Source organism: Medicago sativa, chromosome 6 (genome assembly GCF_051527215.1).
Source record: "Medicago sativa cultivar Bolivia chromosome 6, Bolivia_mono, whole genome shotgun sequence".
NCBI lineage: Eukaryota > Viridiplantae > Streptophyta > Magnoliopsida > Fabales > Fabaceae > Medicago > Medicago sativa.
In genome coordinates this window covers 7,279,876-7,298,014 of record NC_140754.1, presented here as the reverse complement: position 1 = coordinate 7,298,014, position 18,139 = coordinate 7,279,876, and the positions used below count along the sequence as shown (strand labels likewise).

General features: G+C 34.1%; 1 protein-coding gene across 1 annotated transcript; it reads left to right on the top strand.

The window, feature by feature from the left end:
* The first annotated feature begins 1,120 nt into the window (after window positions 1-1,120).
* Window positions 1,121-6,172, top strand: LOC146912453 (uncharacterized). Its single transcript, XM_085720732.1, has 13 exons — window positions 1,121-1,222; window positions 1,397-1,466; window positions 1,798-1,967; window positions 2,087-2,134; window positions 2,319-2,399; window positions 2,893-2,958; window positions 3,066-3,141; window positions 4,087-4,250; window positions 4,354-4,401; window positions 4,539-4,613; window positions 4,831-4,893; window positions 5,420-5,647; window positions 5,848-6,172. Exons 1-13 carry the CDS (start codon window positions 1,121-1,123, stop codon window positions 5,926-5,928), a joined length of 1,272 nt encoding a protein of 423 aa, XP_085576858.1. The 3' UTR covers window positions 5,929-6,172.
* The last annotated feature ends 11,967 nt before the right edge of the window (window positions 6,173-18,139 follow it).

The following is an 18,139-nucleotide window of genomic DNA, read 5'->3' as shown; positions in this document are numbered from 1 at the left end:
CCTTTCAACACCCTCTTTCATCCACATCATCTTCAATAACCTTCCTCCAATGATTCAATAAGTTGAAAGCTGCTTTCAATAGGCCATGAGAGATGGTCTTACAACAAATGTGACAAGAAGGCCTGATTTTCCAACACCATAGTCTCTAATCAAAAGAAGCTTGAAGTTGAACAAATAATCACCGAAAACAGTAACCAACACACAACGGCTCTATATGAAGCACGGATGGATACAGACACAGACATTGGACACTAACGCGTCGACACCGCTATTAATTTTAAAAAATCACATAAGTCAGGATAAATTACATGTGTTGGTGTCGTGTCGGACACGACACATGTCCGACACAGGAACACACTTAGTCTGAGTGTTTGTGCTTCATAGGCTCTATCACTTCAATAAAGATAGTTTGTGATTCAACATATGAATTAACCATATCACTCTCAAACACATCAAAATCAAAATCAGTCGTAAAGTCTCATTTTTTTATTTATTATAAAGATCTATAATCCAAAGTAACACAACCATCTTATTGATTAACCTCTAACCAAGGGACGATATCAGGTTAATTTTGGAGTTCCAAGATGAATCATGTAAACTATAAACATTAATAAAAGTTTTAGGATTTAGCCATGGATTATTAGATACAAATTATAGCATATCAAGACAACAAGAAGGAATAAGAGATTGTGTACATTTATAGAGTTAGGATTCATGAAGGATAGCTGTCAGAAGGATGAGAGGATGAGAGGGATGACTACCCTCATTCCGTTCAGCATGTTCATAATAGTTTAACCGTCTGATGGGATGACGTTTAAATAGCTAAACGGCTGAGGGCAGGGACCTCTCATTGGGCTTAGCTAAATGGTCAAACTCATCACGGTCCATTTAGAAAGAATAGCTCAATCACACATATTCATCAATCGACAAAAATTGAAGCTAACATAACGTATATGCAACAAATAAAAAAAATGCCTTGAATTTCCAAAATACCAAAATATCCCTAGAAATGTTTTTTTGGATGCATGAGAGAAATTTGAAAATATCAAACTACCCCCAATCCAAAGTCTAATATTTATTAATCACAAAACCCTAGAGACTTCTCTCTCTCTCTCTCTCCATGGAATTCGTACTGGATTATTCCAAGCTCTCACTGTTTAACGCTCAAAATGCATGCAAAATCGCTGAAGCTGAATACCTCAAAAACCCTCGCGATGTTCATGTACGTTCTTCTCCATTCCCCAATTTTTTATTCATTCTTTCTATATTCATTTTTTTTTATGAATCGATTCATTCTTGTTTGATTTTGATTTTGATTCATACTTTTTTTATTATCAGATTCATTGTTAGGTAGAAAAATTTGTGTATAACTTTTTGTTTTTATGAATATCTGCAGAATTTGACAAGGTGGGCAGGAGCTATGATAAAGTTGTATGACAATTATTATCACAATTATAAGCTGGAAGGTTCTTACTCTCTCAATATGCATTATATTTTCTTTATAATATTAATTAGTTTTTATTTTGTTATTAAATGGTTTTGGGTTGTGTTTGAACTTGTGTTTTAGTGGGTTTTTATTTTTTTTATTTTCAATATGCATTATATTTTATTTATAAGAGCAAACTTTGATCCCTCTTCAATTTTAGTCCCTACTCGTGTTCCAAGTGATTTTTTTTATGACCCTTAAAATATTTTAACTTAATAACTTAACTATTTAATCCATTAATAAAGATTAGAGATTAAATTAAATAGTTATAGATAATTTAACAAGTTTCTCACTTGAAACTTGATTTTCAGATGCTATTATGAAGCTGGAGGAGGCTCTTTTTCTGGACCCCTACCATCATGAGGCTCTTTGGTGTCTGGGAGAAGCTTTCTCTATTAGGACAACTCAATGCAGCGACGACAATTCTGTATTATATTATGCTAAAAAGGAAATTGCGTGCAATCAACGAGCTTTTGAATTGGTACGGTTTTAGTTCAATACCAATGAACGTATTTATTTTTGAAGTGTGGCATGCGTTTTTACCTGTTGACTTTTGAAAATAACGCGTAACAGAGTGTTTTCCTGTTTTATTTTATATAGGATCCTTCAAATGAAACTTATCGCAAATGGTTGGAAAAATCTACTAAGGTATGTTTTGTATTGCATTGCCATATTTTAGTTACAAATTGTAAAAAGGACTTCTCTAATTTGTTTGGTTAAGAAAACTAAGATGTTTATGGGTTGAATTAAACGGTGTTCTCATTAAGATGACCTGCTAATTTATTCTTAAACTATTTACATAACCATTTCATTTACTAATACATTTTTTAAGCGTCACGAGGAAATTTTTGGATCAGATCTTCAATCAACAGGGATAACCAAGGTAGATTTTCAATCAACAGGGATAACCAAGGTAATAAAACATGAAAATTTATGTTGTTTCTCTTTACTTTAGCTAAGGGTCACATTGTCTTCTAGTTTCCAAATATTGCTAGAAATACCAGATTGTATTAAACATATTTTGATTAATGAAATGCTACAAGTCTTTTCCTCTAAAAAAAATGATAAAAATAAATTATTTTGATGAGAGAGAAAGATTGGTTAGGGGAGAGATATAGACAAAGTTAAAAAACCAAACTCATTGTCACCCACCCACCCACCCACCCACCCACCTATGTTTTCCATACAACACTCAAAACCCTAGAAACACATCTCTCCCTCGACCCTCATAGAGACGAAAGTGATCCCATAGATTTTGTACGGGATTATAATCCTACAAACCCTTGAAACACTCTCGTTTGTGAAGCATGCAAACTCAAGCAAAGTTAACCCTAACCTCATCCAGACGTGATTCAATGAATTTTGTACGTAATTCTCTGCATTAAGTTAACCTTAACCTCTCCCAGGTTAATGTTTGCGAAGAATGCCAAATTGCAGAAGCTAAATACATCAACAACCCTCGCGATGCTGATGTACGTTCGTCTCCATTACCAAATTTTTTATTCATACATTTTTTATTTTCGTATTCATTGTTATGTTGGAAATTTTGTGTATAATTTTGTTTTATTAATATATGTAGAATTTGACAAGATGGGGTGGAGCTTTGTTAAACATGTATAACAATGACGGCCCAGATCAAGATTATAGGATCTACGGTGCTTATTCTCTCTCTCTCTCTCCCTCTCTCTCTCTCTCTCTCTCTCTCTATATATATATATATATATATATATATATATATATATATATATATATATATATATATATGAACTACTTTATTTTATTTATATAATTATTTTAGTTTTTTGTTTGTTATTAAATGGTTTTTAGTTTTGTTTGAACTTGTGATTTAGAGGGTTTTATTTTTATTAAAGACCACATACCATTTCTTCGGTTCCTTCACCATAATTTCATCAATTGGACTCTTCCTTTTGATTTGTGACTTTATTAATTCTATCTCTTTTTCAATTAATTCTACTTCCTTTCCAATCAGTTCTTGTTCTTTCAATTTGTGAGCTTTAAGTGCTTCTTTGATTTCAAGTTGTTGAATTAACAATTCTTCCGAATTTTTTATTTTTTTAAGTCTTTATATATGATCATTCATATCATGTCAAATTTGTAATGACTCTTCTTTAGGGTAAATATTTATGAATTTTGATAAGGTTGCACTGCATTTTAATGGCCAAGGGATACAAAGATATAATGAAAGTTGTTATTCCCATGCAACAGTCAATACCCTAGTGGCACTTCAGGCAACAATCAAAACTCTAGAAACACATATTTTAGTCCCTCTAATTATATCAACTTCATTTTTAGCTTCATTGAAGGTTTCCTCCGAACTTTGGTCGATCTAACATTTCTTTTTTCAATTCTAGTCCCTACCTTTTTTTATTTTCTTTCCACAAGTTGACATCTTCCAAGTGACTTTTTTTTTGAAGACATAGCATTCTGGAAACCTTAAAATATCATAAAATTAATAACTTAAATGTTTAATCTTTAATTTAACAATTTAATCTTTAATATGAAGTTATAGATAAATTAATAAAGATTAGAGAATAAATGGATAATTTACCAAGTTTCTCACTTGAAACTTTGATTTTCAGATGCTATTTTGAAGCTGGAGGAAGCTATTTTTCTGGAACCCTATCATCATGAGGCTCTTTGGTACCTGGGACACGCTTTTCGTACCTTGGCATCTAGCGGTGACCCTGACTTGTATTTTTATAATACGAAGGCAGCTAGGTGCCATCAACGAGCTTTTGAATTGGTACAGTTTAGTACCAAGGAATCTATCATTGAAGTGTACCAATGAATCTAACTTGTTGACTTGTAAAAAGTATGTGTAACAGCTTGTTTTCTGTTTTATATAGGATTCTTCGAATGAAATTTACCGCAAAAGCTTTGAATTATATAGTAAGGTATGTTCTCTAATTTGTTTGGTTAAGAAACTATGGTGTTTATGGGTTGAGTTAAACGGCGTTCCCTTTAAGTTGACCTGCTAATTTATTCTTAAACTAGTTACTTAACCATTTCATTTACTAATACCATTTTTTAGGATATCAAGAAAGATTTTGCATCAGAAGAACAATCATCAGGGATAACCGAGTCTTATTCTTCTTTTGGTACCAAGGTAGTAAGACATAAACGTTTCTGTTGTTTCCCTTTACTTTGCGATCATTTCGTACTGTTTTTTGTTTTGCTATGTTTTTTGTTGTGAAGTTAGAGGAACTAGGTGACTTTGAGAGGGTGCTTAAATTATGGTTGAAAACTTATGGTTTTATGTACTTTGGTCTTTTGGAGGATACTAAACCATTTCATTTTCTTATACCTTTTTGATGGATCTGAAGGGAATGTATGCATTACCTCAGCAATCAACAGGGAAAGTTGAACCTTCTCCTTCCGGTACCAAGGTAACAAGACATAAAAATTTATGTTGTTTCTCATTTCTTTACTATCCTTTCCTACTGGTTTTTTTTAGGGTAAATGCAATCGTCATAATTCGTGTGATCCCCCCATAAGTTCAAATATTCTTTGTATCATTGAAGAAACATTCGAGATATGGTTCTTGTATGGCGATGGAATAATTGTTGATTGGAATTCGTTGTTTTTTTGCTTCAAAGTTCTTGTTTTCTTAACGATCATTTTTTTCCTTAAATTCATTTTTTACTGTGGAGATAGAGGAACTAGATGACTTTGGTGTTTTAGACACATTTAATGGGATGAGTTTGTAGATTCTACCATGAGTGCACACATTGGTTGATCTTGATTCTGTAATAACAAGTGCTATTTCTATCATGTGTAGTCAGCTCTTGAGATCAATGCTTTTCTGTATGAAAATCACGTTGTAGGGTAGATATGTTAATATGGAGATAGAGACCATGTTCTTCATATTTAAGTTATTTTCATTTTTAACCTAATTTATTTCGTATTTTTTAGACTCAAAAGGAAAAGGACAATCTGAAGTATGGCATGCTTATAGGCAAGATTACGAAACCTAAAAAATCAAAAGCTTCTTTGTCTGAAAATCAGGAATTGCTTGATGAACTTAAGAAAGTGCGTGAAAACCAAGAGAAGACAAATTTGATTATGGAAAATATGATGTCATTTATTCAAAATCGTTTTTCTGGTGAAGATGTGAATGCATTTATACAAGCTTCGAGACAGGTATATTATATTTTTTTTTTCTGATGTTACCTTTTTGTCCTTTTTGTCCATACAACATTGTGTTTTGTGCTTCGGCTAAAGGGTGTTGTTACCTTTTTGTCCGTCTGTTTTGTTGGCGTGGTGTTGTTTTAAGTTGGCTTATGTGGGTTTTAGTCTTTGGTGATTTCTTTGTGTTTCATTTGTTGTTTTGTTTTCAACAGGTTCCAGAAGCTCTAAGTGCTCCTAACCAAACAAATTTTCCTAGTACAAACACTAATGAACATGGGCAAGTGGAAGATTAGGAGCTAATTTTGTCTAGATGGAGTAAAATTGAAAATCATGTGGATAAGATCCTATTTTTTATAATTTGAGATTGTGGTGACTTTGCATGTTTCTTAAGTACAATTTGATATTTTTATGGTATTTTTAGTTTAACATTATCAACTATTTTGTAGTTTGATATGCTTGAAAAACTTGGTGATACCTTTTAAATGTAGTTGAAGATTTATTTGATTTTGTTTCATAAATATATTTATTTAACGATAAGTATTGGTTAAAGAGATAATTATGACCATTAAAAACAAAGTTGGTGGTCTAGACAGTTTCACTAAGACCTATAGCAACGGAGATTCAGCCATGGGTATAGCAAATTAAGTGCTTCCAATTGATCTTGTTCCAAAGAAACGTGGGTATAGCACCAGTGTTTTGTCCAACAGGCAGAAAAGCCTTTGCTCCGGGTTATTGTGACGGTGATTTTCCGTTGGTATAAGAAAAAAGGACGGAGACAGCGCCGTTGGAATAAGTTTTTCGGGATATACCACGGTTTTGTACCCTTTACTTACAAAGTTTTGCTGTCACAATATGTCAATTTTCTTGTGGTGGTGAGTGTTTTCATCGTGAGATACTTTCTTCCATAGCACGTTGGTTCATGCAAATTGCGTATCTTGCACTCAAGTAGAAATATCATATTATTCCTCTCGTGTTTATTTTCACTCTATTGGCCTGTCAGCTCGATTTGTCAGAAATATATCAAAGCCCTTGCATGTAATTCAATAATTTATCCATATGTATGAATCTTTAATTTATTCTATCCTTGCATTTTCAGAATTAGAGTAATTGTTAGTGAACTATAATTGTATGAATAAGCATATTTCTAATGGAGTAAGCCTTTTTTATTTCTTCTATCCTTGCATTTTTTAGGATTAGAATTAAAAAAGGTTATTTAATCGCGTCGTCTAATCAAGTCTGTGACTTATCTTGCAAGTCATCAAGTTTGTCCGTGACTTATAGTCTGAATTCCCTTCAGAAAAGGTCTTAGAAGAAGTCCCTTCAGATAATGATGGATAAAATGAGTGTGTTGGGTAAAAATCTATAAGGTAAAATAAAGTATATTTTTTATTTTTATGAGAGAATGATGTTTTTTTTACCAAGAATGATGTATATATAAAAATTAAGGTTAGTTAAATAAATGGTTCCTATAAAATTATCACCGAATGTGTCTTATGTTTGCGGATCAAATAAACAAACTTTTAAAAGTAATTTAAAAACCAAATTAACCTGGAAATGAAAACAAAATATAAACAAACTAACTACTAAGCGACACATTTACGAATGTTTTTGTTATTTCGATATATCAAGATACTATAGTGACAACATTTATCAAATTCAAGGATCAAAGAATTATTGTTCACTCTATTTCAAACCAAAAGAAAAAAAAAATACTTAACAAAATGAACGCTTTAAAGCCGTTATCAAGTCAGGATTTGGATTCCCTACTAAAACTTTTGCATGATGCAACAACTATAATAACCGAGAGATTTAGAGAGAGAAAACTTCTTCCTCTATATCTAATGGTACTCATAGTTGCTGCACTATGCAGCGGGATCCATTTCTATGAAAAGGTACCAATATAATTAATTGAGGAAGAAAAACTTTAAAAATGCTCAAACATTTATAAAAGAAACAAACATATTATTCATATCATATCATATCATATATAGTTGAGAGTGGAATATGATTTTGGGATTTTAGGTGGCGGGAAAAGGGGACTTACGATAACTGAGACATAGTGCATAAAATTTCATCACCTTGTTTTATTATTTGATTCAATTGAATGAAAATGTTATAAAAAATTATTTGATTGTTAACGGACAAATATGTTGTGGATAATGAGAAGTTCTTGTAGAAGTTAAGGCAGCACATTGATCGATATGCTACTAATCTATCTAGCCCGGACATTTAAAATTGAATGCATGTTTAGTGTGTGGATGGGACATTTGCTGAAATTATTACTCCCTCCATTCCTTTTCTTTTGATGTTTTAGGTGATTGCACAAATATTAAGGAATCATTAAATTATAGGAATAATTGTATGGTTTATACTAAAATACCCTTACTTACTCCTTGATTTTTTTTCCTCAAAATTCTAATCTCCTTAATTATTGAAACTCACCACACAAATTGCATTTATTATTTAAACTTTCAATTTTCAAAGTGTGTTTTTCAACAAGGGCAAAATTGGATAAAAAGTATTAAAAATTCTAAAACATCAAAAATTTTGGAATAAAGTTTAAGTTCTAAAACATCAAAAGAAAAGGAATGGAGGGAGTAACAAATTTCGTGTCTGTGTAAATGCTTCATTGCAGTACTACTAACTTTAGTTGTTGTTTTGTGTCTGTACGTTTGTTCCAATTTTGGGATGAATCTTAAAGGAATTATGTAAGGTTTTAAGTTGTGGTTGCGTCATAATTCTTGATATTTGTGTAGAATTACTGTCAAATGCAGTAGATACAATCTCGATCGTGATTGCATTGTAGTTGCGGAGATATAAAAAACCATGAAAACTCGGCCAAATAGTGATAATGTAGAATTTTTTTGAAACTTTGGCATGAATTATCTTCACCTTATTCTGTATTAGAGATATATGTTACTCATATAGTGACTAGTTAGTTAGTGCCTATAAATAGGCTTAAGGTGTCACATTGTAACCAACTTTCTCATATTGTAATATTCATTTTCCATCAATACAAAGAACTTTGATCCATTTCTCTCATTCCTTCCATGGATGCCATGTTTCCTAACATGGAATCAGAGCGAATCTGGTATCCTCCTTGAAGGATTTTCCGCTGCGTTTTCTCGAGAAAATCCATAATTTTCTCACATCCTTTTTCACTATTATTTTCTTGTTTCCTTTCTCGTCAGTTTTCACTATCAATTTACGATTCGTCGTGAGTTCGTCTTCGTTCTTCTCTTTTTTGTTGAATCGATCCTTTCTTCTTCTATTTCCTAATTCAATTTCCATTTTTCTCGTTCAATTGCGTGTTTTGTGTATCTTCTCCTTCATGATTCTGTTCGTAATTCGGTTTGATTTCGTTTTCATGAAATTGAATCAAAAATTAGATTTTGATTCGTTTACCTTGCTTTCTGTCCTTGATTTGTGTCGATTGAATTCGTTCAATTTGTACTCGTCGTATTTGTTTTTCAAAATTCTAATCATGTATCGTGATTCAAATTGTGTCCATTTTCCCCAAATCTTTGAGTTCCGTGATTCTGAGTTCTTGTCCTTTGTTGATCGAACACTGATTCATCTCATCTTTTTCCGATTTTGAGTTGAACGATTTCTTGTTTCGTTCTTCTACATTGTTTCCTGTTACAGCTCTCATTCTGCTTCAATTTCATGTTCAGTTCATCAAACTGCTCACAAGGTGTTTGTTGAAATTCTTCAGTGAAGATAGATTGGTGATTGTGTTCAGTTTGAAATCTCTGTTGGCTTCTTCTCTTCAGTTGTGATTGGTGTTGAGTATACTGAAAAACAAATCAGTAGTTTGGAAGCGTGTGGTATCGACTAAGACTCTTCTCATCAGAATTGGAATTCTGTCTTCTTCAGAAGCATTTTTGTATTCTTCAAAAGCTGTATTCGTCAGAAGCTGTATTCTTCTCATGCACTTAATTCTTCTCAGAAGTTGTATTCTTCAGAAGTTTTTTTTTGGTTCAGAAGCGTTCTTTTTGTGTTTCTCTGTTCAGAAGCTGTTTTTGTTTCTACTGCAACTCAGAAGCAGAAACGCGTAAGAGACACAGAGTCTGAAGCTTCCTCACGTGTTCTCAGTTGTAATTTTCACTGTATTTCAAACTCAAATTGGTAAACTTTCCCACTTTGAGTTTGAGGGGGACTATTAGAACATAGTGTGAAGATAACTTGGAGAGCAAATTATCTAGATAGCTTGGAGAGCAAGCAAGTTTGTTAGGGAGTTAGTTACTCCAACTCACTCCTATAAATACTTCACTCTGTCGTACTCATTCATCATCTTTGGATATAGACTTTGAGATGGTTCTGAGGCTCACCTTTCAAATTCATTGTTTGAGAGCATTAGAGATTCATAAAACAAGATATTCTGATTCTATACAATTCTTGTGCACATTGTTGAATACTGCTCTTAGTTGTTGTTTGTTGATTGAATATGATTTAGATGCTTGCTTCTGGCTTTCTTCATCAGTAGTTTTGTGGATGCACAATTGTGCTAGTTTTTGGCAGATTGTCTTTACCACTTGGCTCCCTTCCTTTATGAGCTCTACATGGCACTTTCATGCCCTTGGTGTGGTATTTGGTGAGGTTTATGATTCTGGCTCAGTTTTGGATTGTTGGAAGATTCTTAGATTGATTACTTTTCCTCGGATTCTTTGTCCTGAATCTTTGTTTGGAGAGCTTCATTATTGGAAGCATTGGTTTTGGCCTATGGTTTGAATGCATCAACATGGATTTGTTTTCTATGGTTTGAAGACACATCACATGGCTACGCATCTCTATTGGCTTACTTTTGGTTTTTCTTGTCTCGGCTCGGCATCGGAGGGCATCACTTTTATCTTTGGAACCTTGGTCTTGTTGCTTCATGGTACCTTTGGTGTGAAGTTTGTTCAACATATGACCTCCTTCCATTGTAGACTTTGATCCTTCCTTGCACTTCTGTTCTTGTCTTATGCTTCTGTTCATGATGGTTAAGCTATGCTGATAAGCTTCTGTCATGAATGGTTACTCGTTGTGCTTCTGTCCAAGGATGGTTAAGCGTCATATATCTTCTTCTTGTTGTGCTTCTGTCTTGAGTTATTGAGAACTCTTGATGGTTAAGCGTTGTGCCTTTTATGGCTTTGTGGTTGTTGGCTTCTACCGGATGGTGGTTAAGCATTGTTACTATTCTCTTGGCCGATGTATTCCCGACATCTTTCTTTGTACTTTCATTTGCTTGATGTCTTTCCTTGTATTTTCTCATTTCAAGTTGGAAGTGTTTTGAACACCTTCCAACTTGAGGGGGACTAATAGAGATATATGTTAGTCATATAGTAACTAGTTAGTTAGTGCCTATAAATAGGCTTAAGGTATCAAATTGTAACCAACTTTCTCATATTGTTATATTCATTTTCCAACAATACAAAGAACTTTGATCCATTTCTCTCATTCCTTCCATGGATGCCATGTTTCCTAACATTCTGAGTCGAAAGAAGCCCTTAACAGTTTTTCGTGATGTTAGTGGAATCATAAAACCTAAAAGGTAACACAAAAATTCCTTTTGAAATTCACATCATGGACATAAACTATCTATTTCTCTATCAAAATTTTGTTTAGCCTTTTTCAGAACGACACAGCTCTTAGGTCCTCCAAGTTCTGGAAATACTACATTGTTGTTGGCACTGGCGGGAAGACTCAGTAAAGATCAAAAAGTAGGCACATGTGATATTCCTCAAAGTATTCAAGTTTGTTGGAAACTTTTGATGTTTAATTGGTTGTTGCAAACTAAGCTACTTTATAGTTCAAGAGTCCTCTGAGCACTTGTCCTTTGCAAATAGGGATGATATGCAAGGTAACAAGCTCCCTTTACCTTATGTGTTCTCGAATCAAGATAGGTTGTACTTTCCTCGATTTTTTAATCCGAATTAATCTAGTTTCTTTGCAACAGTCGGTATAAAACTTGAACAAAACATGTTATCAGGGTCACTAGACCAGTGAATCATTAATGGAAATAGTAGTAGAGTAACAGAAAAAACCGTGAAATGATTATGGATATGGTGAGATGGCTAAAGGTTAATAAGTTGTTTTGGATTTTTCCGAGTTAGGCATTAGTGGCTAATTTGTTCAGGCTGTTACAGTTCGTTATAATTGCTAATTACTTTCAATTATTTCACAAATTTAATTTTCACTTAACTTGGTGGATTTGACCCAGTTGCTTAATTTGGTGGATCGGATGAAACTCGCGAGTGATGCAATGAATGTGTTCTTAAGTATGGAGATTTGTTTTGGTCAAAAAAAGCATGGAGATTTGATGGTGCAGGTTTCAACCACATTGATCATCCTTTGAGTGAGTTTTGGAAGTTGTTGGTGAGCTGACAGCAAGCAAATGCTCCAGCTGAGGATCAAAATCTCAGTTCTTAAACGCGTTCCTCAAGGACGATTATGAGAGGAGATGCTCAATCAGTGCAGATTAGTGTGAAGCGCTTTGCCAAGAGCCTGCATTGTCACTTGGAAAAACCATATTGTGTTGCTTTCATGTGTAGAGGAATTTACAAGTTTCTGTAATTATGCAGCTTTCATGTTGCAAGGTTGGACTGGGATTTTCCGACAATTGAAGTCCGTTTTGAGTCAGAAGCTCATGTGGGAAGCAGGTCATTGCCTACAATCCTCAACTTCTTCAGTAATTCATTAAGACAATCCATCCTCATTCTGAATGGAAAAGCTCTCATCTCTGTTCTATAGCCAAACTGAAACATATGATTTGTTCGACGACATAATTCTCCTCTCAGACGGACAAATTACGTATCAAGGTCCAAGGGAAAACATCCTCGAATTCTTTGAACACAGGTTTCAAATGTCCAGAGAGGAAAGGAGTAGCAAACTCTTTGAACACTATGACTTGTTTTGCAGTTTTCACCTTTTATAAAGGATACGAAACACATCAAGAACAGTATTGGTCAAATAAAGATGAGCCATATCCCTTTATCAATGTCAGAGAGGAAAGGAGTAATTTCTTGTGTTTTTAGTGTTCTTGCTATACCCACATCTTGTTTTATTGTGAAAAATCTCCAATGAGAAAAGCACCCGGTTGCAATCTTTGAGTAAGTGTATGAGTAGGTGTTTTAAGGATCACATTTTATCTTTAGTGTTAACTTAGACCCTTAAAAGTCTTTAGAGTAAAAGTAATATAAGTTTGTGTCAGAAATAATTAATGTGCTTTATTGTTTTATTCTTTATAATTGTTAAAGTTAAATGGGTCGGGAGAATGGCACCAACATGTGGGAGAAAGGACAATCCCTAACTTCCTAATTGTGGTGGTGACTCCCTAATTGAACTTAAGTTCCAAATCCCTCAAATGAGGAAAATAAATTCATCAATGCTAGGGGGAAAGGACACCCTCTCCAAAAAGACTTCCTACACGGAGATGATAAAATTTTGCAGCACTGCTTAGAGTGATTTTGAATCTAGGGGGAAAGGACAACTCATCCATAAAGACTTCCTACGAGGATAGATAGCCCCTAAGCATCTGCAGCCCCTTTGTGCTTAAATTGTTAATCTAATTTAATTTTAACTAAATTCCCATCACTCTTATATGAAATGAAGAAAGGACTTTTCTCGGTTACTTTAGCATTAGGGATAGAACATGTTCCTCATAATATCTGTCTTATACAGGAGCAATAAAAGGGTTGGACTGCACACACACACACACACACACACTCACTTAAGACTTGTTGTTGGGTTGAATAAGTTCACAAGGAATGCTTGAGATCGTGATTAGTGTACTTGAAACAAAACCTTTGGAGAGGCATGAGTTTTGCAATTGTGTTGCCATGTTTAATCTTTCTTATTGCTATTATGTCTATTGCCTTTTGCTTGAGGACAAGCAAAGATTCAAGTGTGGGGGAGTTTGATGAGTCATAATTTAGATTATTTTAATGCATTATTTAGTTTAGTTTTATTTAGATTTGATTTTATTTTATTGCAAATTTATTTCCTTTTTGAATCTTTTACTTTAAATTGCATTTTATTTTATTTCAGGAATGAATATATGGTTGAAGGTGTCTTGGAGCAAAAGAAAGAGGACTGGAGCAAATACAGTGCAGAAATACAAAGATACGGAGACAAAAATATGTCTCCACAAAGTCAGAAGCTTGGCACGGCCCGTGGCAACATGTGGCACGGCCGTGCCACCCTCCAGATGCTCTTTTGATGCTTTTCTTCAAGCCCAAGTTACTCTGTTGTAATTTTACTGATTAGCCCTTATAGTTGCTTAGATTTTAAGTCAATTGTAAAGCTATAAATAGAGTAGCACTCCATCATAAACATTCACCTTTTCTTAGAATATTTTAGTAACAATTATTTTAATAAAGTTCTTTTATTTCTTTACTTTCTTTCTCGCAATTTATTTTATTGTTTTCTCTCTTCTTCCCCCATGTCTACGATGAACATGAGTGAGTAGACTTCTTTATCTTGGGATTATTGGATAAGTCTAATGACGTAATCCTAATCGAAGCAATGCTTTAACCCTAATTTCATGTAACTTTAATTTCTAATCTAAATTCACCACTTTAACATGAATTAACCATTATCAAACTGTAGAAGCGAAAGTGGAGGGGTTGATAATTGTCAATCCATCATCTCAAACATCAATTCATAATGCGAAAGCGGATCTTTGATGTTGGAACAAGTGAATTTAGACAAGAATTGCAAAGGCAGTGAAATAGTCTTCGCAATTCTTGAGACACAAGTAGTTTCAATCCTTATAAGCATCTTCTAGTAATCAAGTCAGCGAAATAGGCTTGGTTACTAGGGGTAAACTCTCACCGGACTTTCATCGGAAAGGTGAGGGGCTAAAGGGAAACCGGTTTTTAGAATTTAAGGTGTAAACCATGAAATTAGAAGTTAAAGTCTTGTCTAGTGAAGGGTTTGTTATTATGACAAACCAATGATCCCAAGGCTATTTTTATTAATTGTTATTTACTTTCAACAACTGAACCTCCTCTTTCAAATCTCTTTTCTCCTCTAATCATTTTCTAAAAGTTAATTAGATTGACCAAACTCCCCAGCGGAACGATACTCTTTTACTACTATTACTTCGATAGATTGCGGTTTGGCCTATCAGACTTCTAATCAAACAAGATTACAAAGAAAATTGTTTGAGGTTGAACACTTGATATACAATTAGTGGTGTTCACAATACAAATCAGATACAGACTCTTAAGACTTTAGAATTTCTAAGATATGAACTTGAAAACAGAAATTCTAAGTGACTTTGAAAGCAGAACAATTTCAGCAGAGTTTTTGGCGCTTGTAAATTGTAGTTGAGTCGTATGTTTTGCATTGGTTTTCAATCTCTAAGTCTTCACTCCTTTATATAGAGGTGTGAAAGAGACGTGAAATTGCCAACACATCAAAAGAGTCGTTGTTGAAGCTTGATCAATCACCAATGATCTTTTGCCTGATATGGTTGTTGTCTTATGAAGAACCAATTTGAAATCCATTCCTATTGTGAAGGAACATTGTTGCAGGCAGAGCTGTATTCTGGAGCTGTTTTCTTGTCTTGTAGCGTGGACACTACAGAGTAGTGGAGATAGTGGTTGTACACTTCGTACACTTTGTACTTTTCCAACGCTTTTCGAAGATAAGCATCCAATGCCTTCAAATATTTACAAAATGACTGTTGCTTTGTATTTCCAGTCTTCTGCATTGCTTTTCGAATCCAATAGACAACTTTTGAAGTGTTAAATCTTGAATCTTCAGCTTCTGGTGATTTTCAGCTTCTGATGAGGTTGCTTCTGAGTAACTTGCTTCTGATGAACTTCAGCTTCTGATGACGTCATCATCTCCTGGAGCACTTTGTCTTTAGGAGCACTTTTGACTTCAGGAGCACTTTTCTTCAGACGCTTTAAAGCTTCCTTTTCTTGATTCCTTAGCTCTTTTTGTTCTTCAGAACCTTTATTTGATGTAAATTTTTTAACTATGGTCTTGTACACTTGAACAAATGTTAGCTAGTCCAATTGACAATTTTTAATACCTTGTTATCATCAAAACTCTCTAAGGTTTATTGTTAAACACATTTTGTTCCAACATATGCCTGCTATTTTCTGTTGTTGCATTTATTTTGCAACTATTTCAGGTTGTGTGTAGATGTTGTCACGAATGTTGCAACATCTTGTTGTTCTGAATGAAGATCTGAGAATCTGTTCTTAGTATCTTTGTGGTACATGTTCCCTGCTGATGTTCATTAGAATGTTGGAACATGTCTGTGAAGACTTGGGTAGATGTTGGCACTGTTACTACAACATCTTGATGCTGATATGAGAATTTATTTTTCTCAGTATTTCTGTTATACATGTTTCCTACTGATGTGATATAATGGAACAGTCTATGTGTATGACTTGTAAAAAGTCTAGGTGCTCTGTGTGACCTTGATAGGTCTGCTAGCTTTTCTGCTAGTTGGTGAATATTCTTTGAAAGATTTTATGCCCAGAACCTGAAGTATTCTTTTATCTATGCATTAGAAGTTTGTAAGTATTCTTTTATCTATGCATTCGAAGTTTGTATATTTTAATATGCATGTATTCAAGGGGAGTTATGGAATATTCCTGTAAGTAGTCGTTCTTATATTCAGGGGGAGTGATACTTCTATGCGTGTTTGTGCTAGTCCAAGCTGGTTGACAGGATGTTGAGTCAGATGTTTAGACATCCATGTCTGTCACTTGTAAGTATGGGAATTTATTTTTCCCTTGCTTCTATATGTGGTTAGTGACAGTACTCTGTAGACATCCATGTCTGTCACTTGTAAGTATAGGAATTTATCTTTCCTGTGCTTCTATGGTTGGTTGGTGACAGTACTCTATAGGTATGGGAAATTTATTTTTTTCCTTTCCTCTATGTGTGGCAGGTACTTCTGTCTGATGTTATGAAGGATGTTGAAACATCCTATTTTTGTGTGGAAATTCATTTTCCCTGATTGTAGCATAGGAATTTATTTTTCCTCTGGTCTTGTGAGACTATGCATATATCTTATCCACTGCTGCATGTCTCTGATAAAGTGTAATCCCTCTACAGCTGAAGCTGTGATTGAAGACTATGTGGGGTATTCTTGTATGCACACTTCTGATGTCTCTTTAGTGATACTGCGTGCTACTTCTTCTTCTTGAATAAGTTTCCGTGATGACTTGATGAAGTGTATCTAAGGTATCTCTTTGGATTGTGTGTGCTAGCTGTTTCTTCATAGGTATGTGTTCATGCTTGGAGAAATGGTTGTTTTATGTATCCCTCTTTATTCTTTGGATTTGGCCTTAATTTGTTTTAGCAAAAAAAATTTCAAAGGGGGAGATTGTTGGGTATTTGTGTGTGCTGCATTGTTGCTAAAAAAAAAAAATCCTTGTATGTGTAATTTGGAACCAATGTTCCAACATGTTGTTAGGCATCTCTATAAGATCTTGGATACAATGTTCCAACATCATGACACAGTTCAGTGTGTCTGGGTTCATGCCTATTTGTACGCGCGCCCTTTACTGTTTAAGGAAACAATATTTCCTTATCTTATTGACCAAGCAACGCGCATATCTATACAGAATCAGCTCTGAAATATTTCTAGAGTATTATTTATATTTAAGGAAATATTTGTTATTGGTTGGAACGATCCTAAAGATGTTCCGACATTTTAGGACTTTCCATATATGTTTCTGATTTCTGTTTTGCAGATTAGCTGAACCGATCTTCTCTGTTCTGAAGCCCAACTAAGTATTTGGCCCAAGCTGCTTCAATATATAAACAAGACTTCAAGATCTAATTGATCATTCAAGCCGTCATACTAAAAGTTTAGATTATTAGGGTTTTGAGTCTACATGTGTGATAGACGTTTGGCAAGTGCACCAAATACTATCGAAGTAGTAAAAATATCGATCCCACGAGGACTGTTTTTAACTTCAATAATTCAACCGCGTTATAAAAATAGGATGTATAAAGGTTTATTTTTTTTGCCACTAGGCAGTATATTTGGTTTGATTTTATGAAATCAAATAAAAGAAAATAGATTTGATTAGGAAAATATAGAGAGATATGAGATCAGATCCTTCGAATCCTCTAAGTTCCCCTAATTGGTATACCGCACCTATTTGTTATGAATCTTCTTCTAATTTACGATGATTAACAAAATAGCCCTAATCAATCCCTTGAGTTAGGACCATCTTCTCAAACTACAGCCCCCAATCCCTTGGGTGGTCTAATAATTCTTGAAGGTTTTACCGAACGTTAACCTATTATCACTAACAAACGATTATGTATTCCTAGACTAACCCTGTTTATTAGAACAATTCAATTAGGTCTAAGTCGAAAGCCATGTTCAGTGGTCATTCGTTCTCACAAAATCAGGTTATATGTGATCAAGATATAAAAAGCATTAAGAACAATTGAATTGAATAAACTAGAATTGAATTCATAAACAAAATAGAGTTTCACAGTAACATGTGTCAATTAGGGTTACAAAGATTCATCTCGGATCTA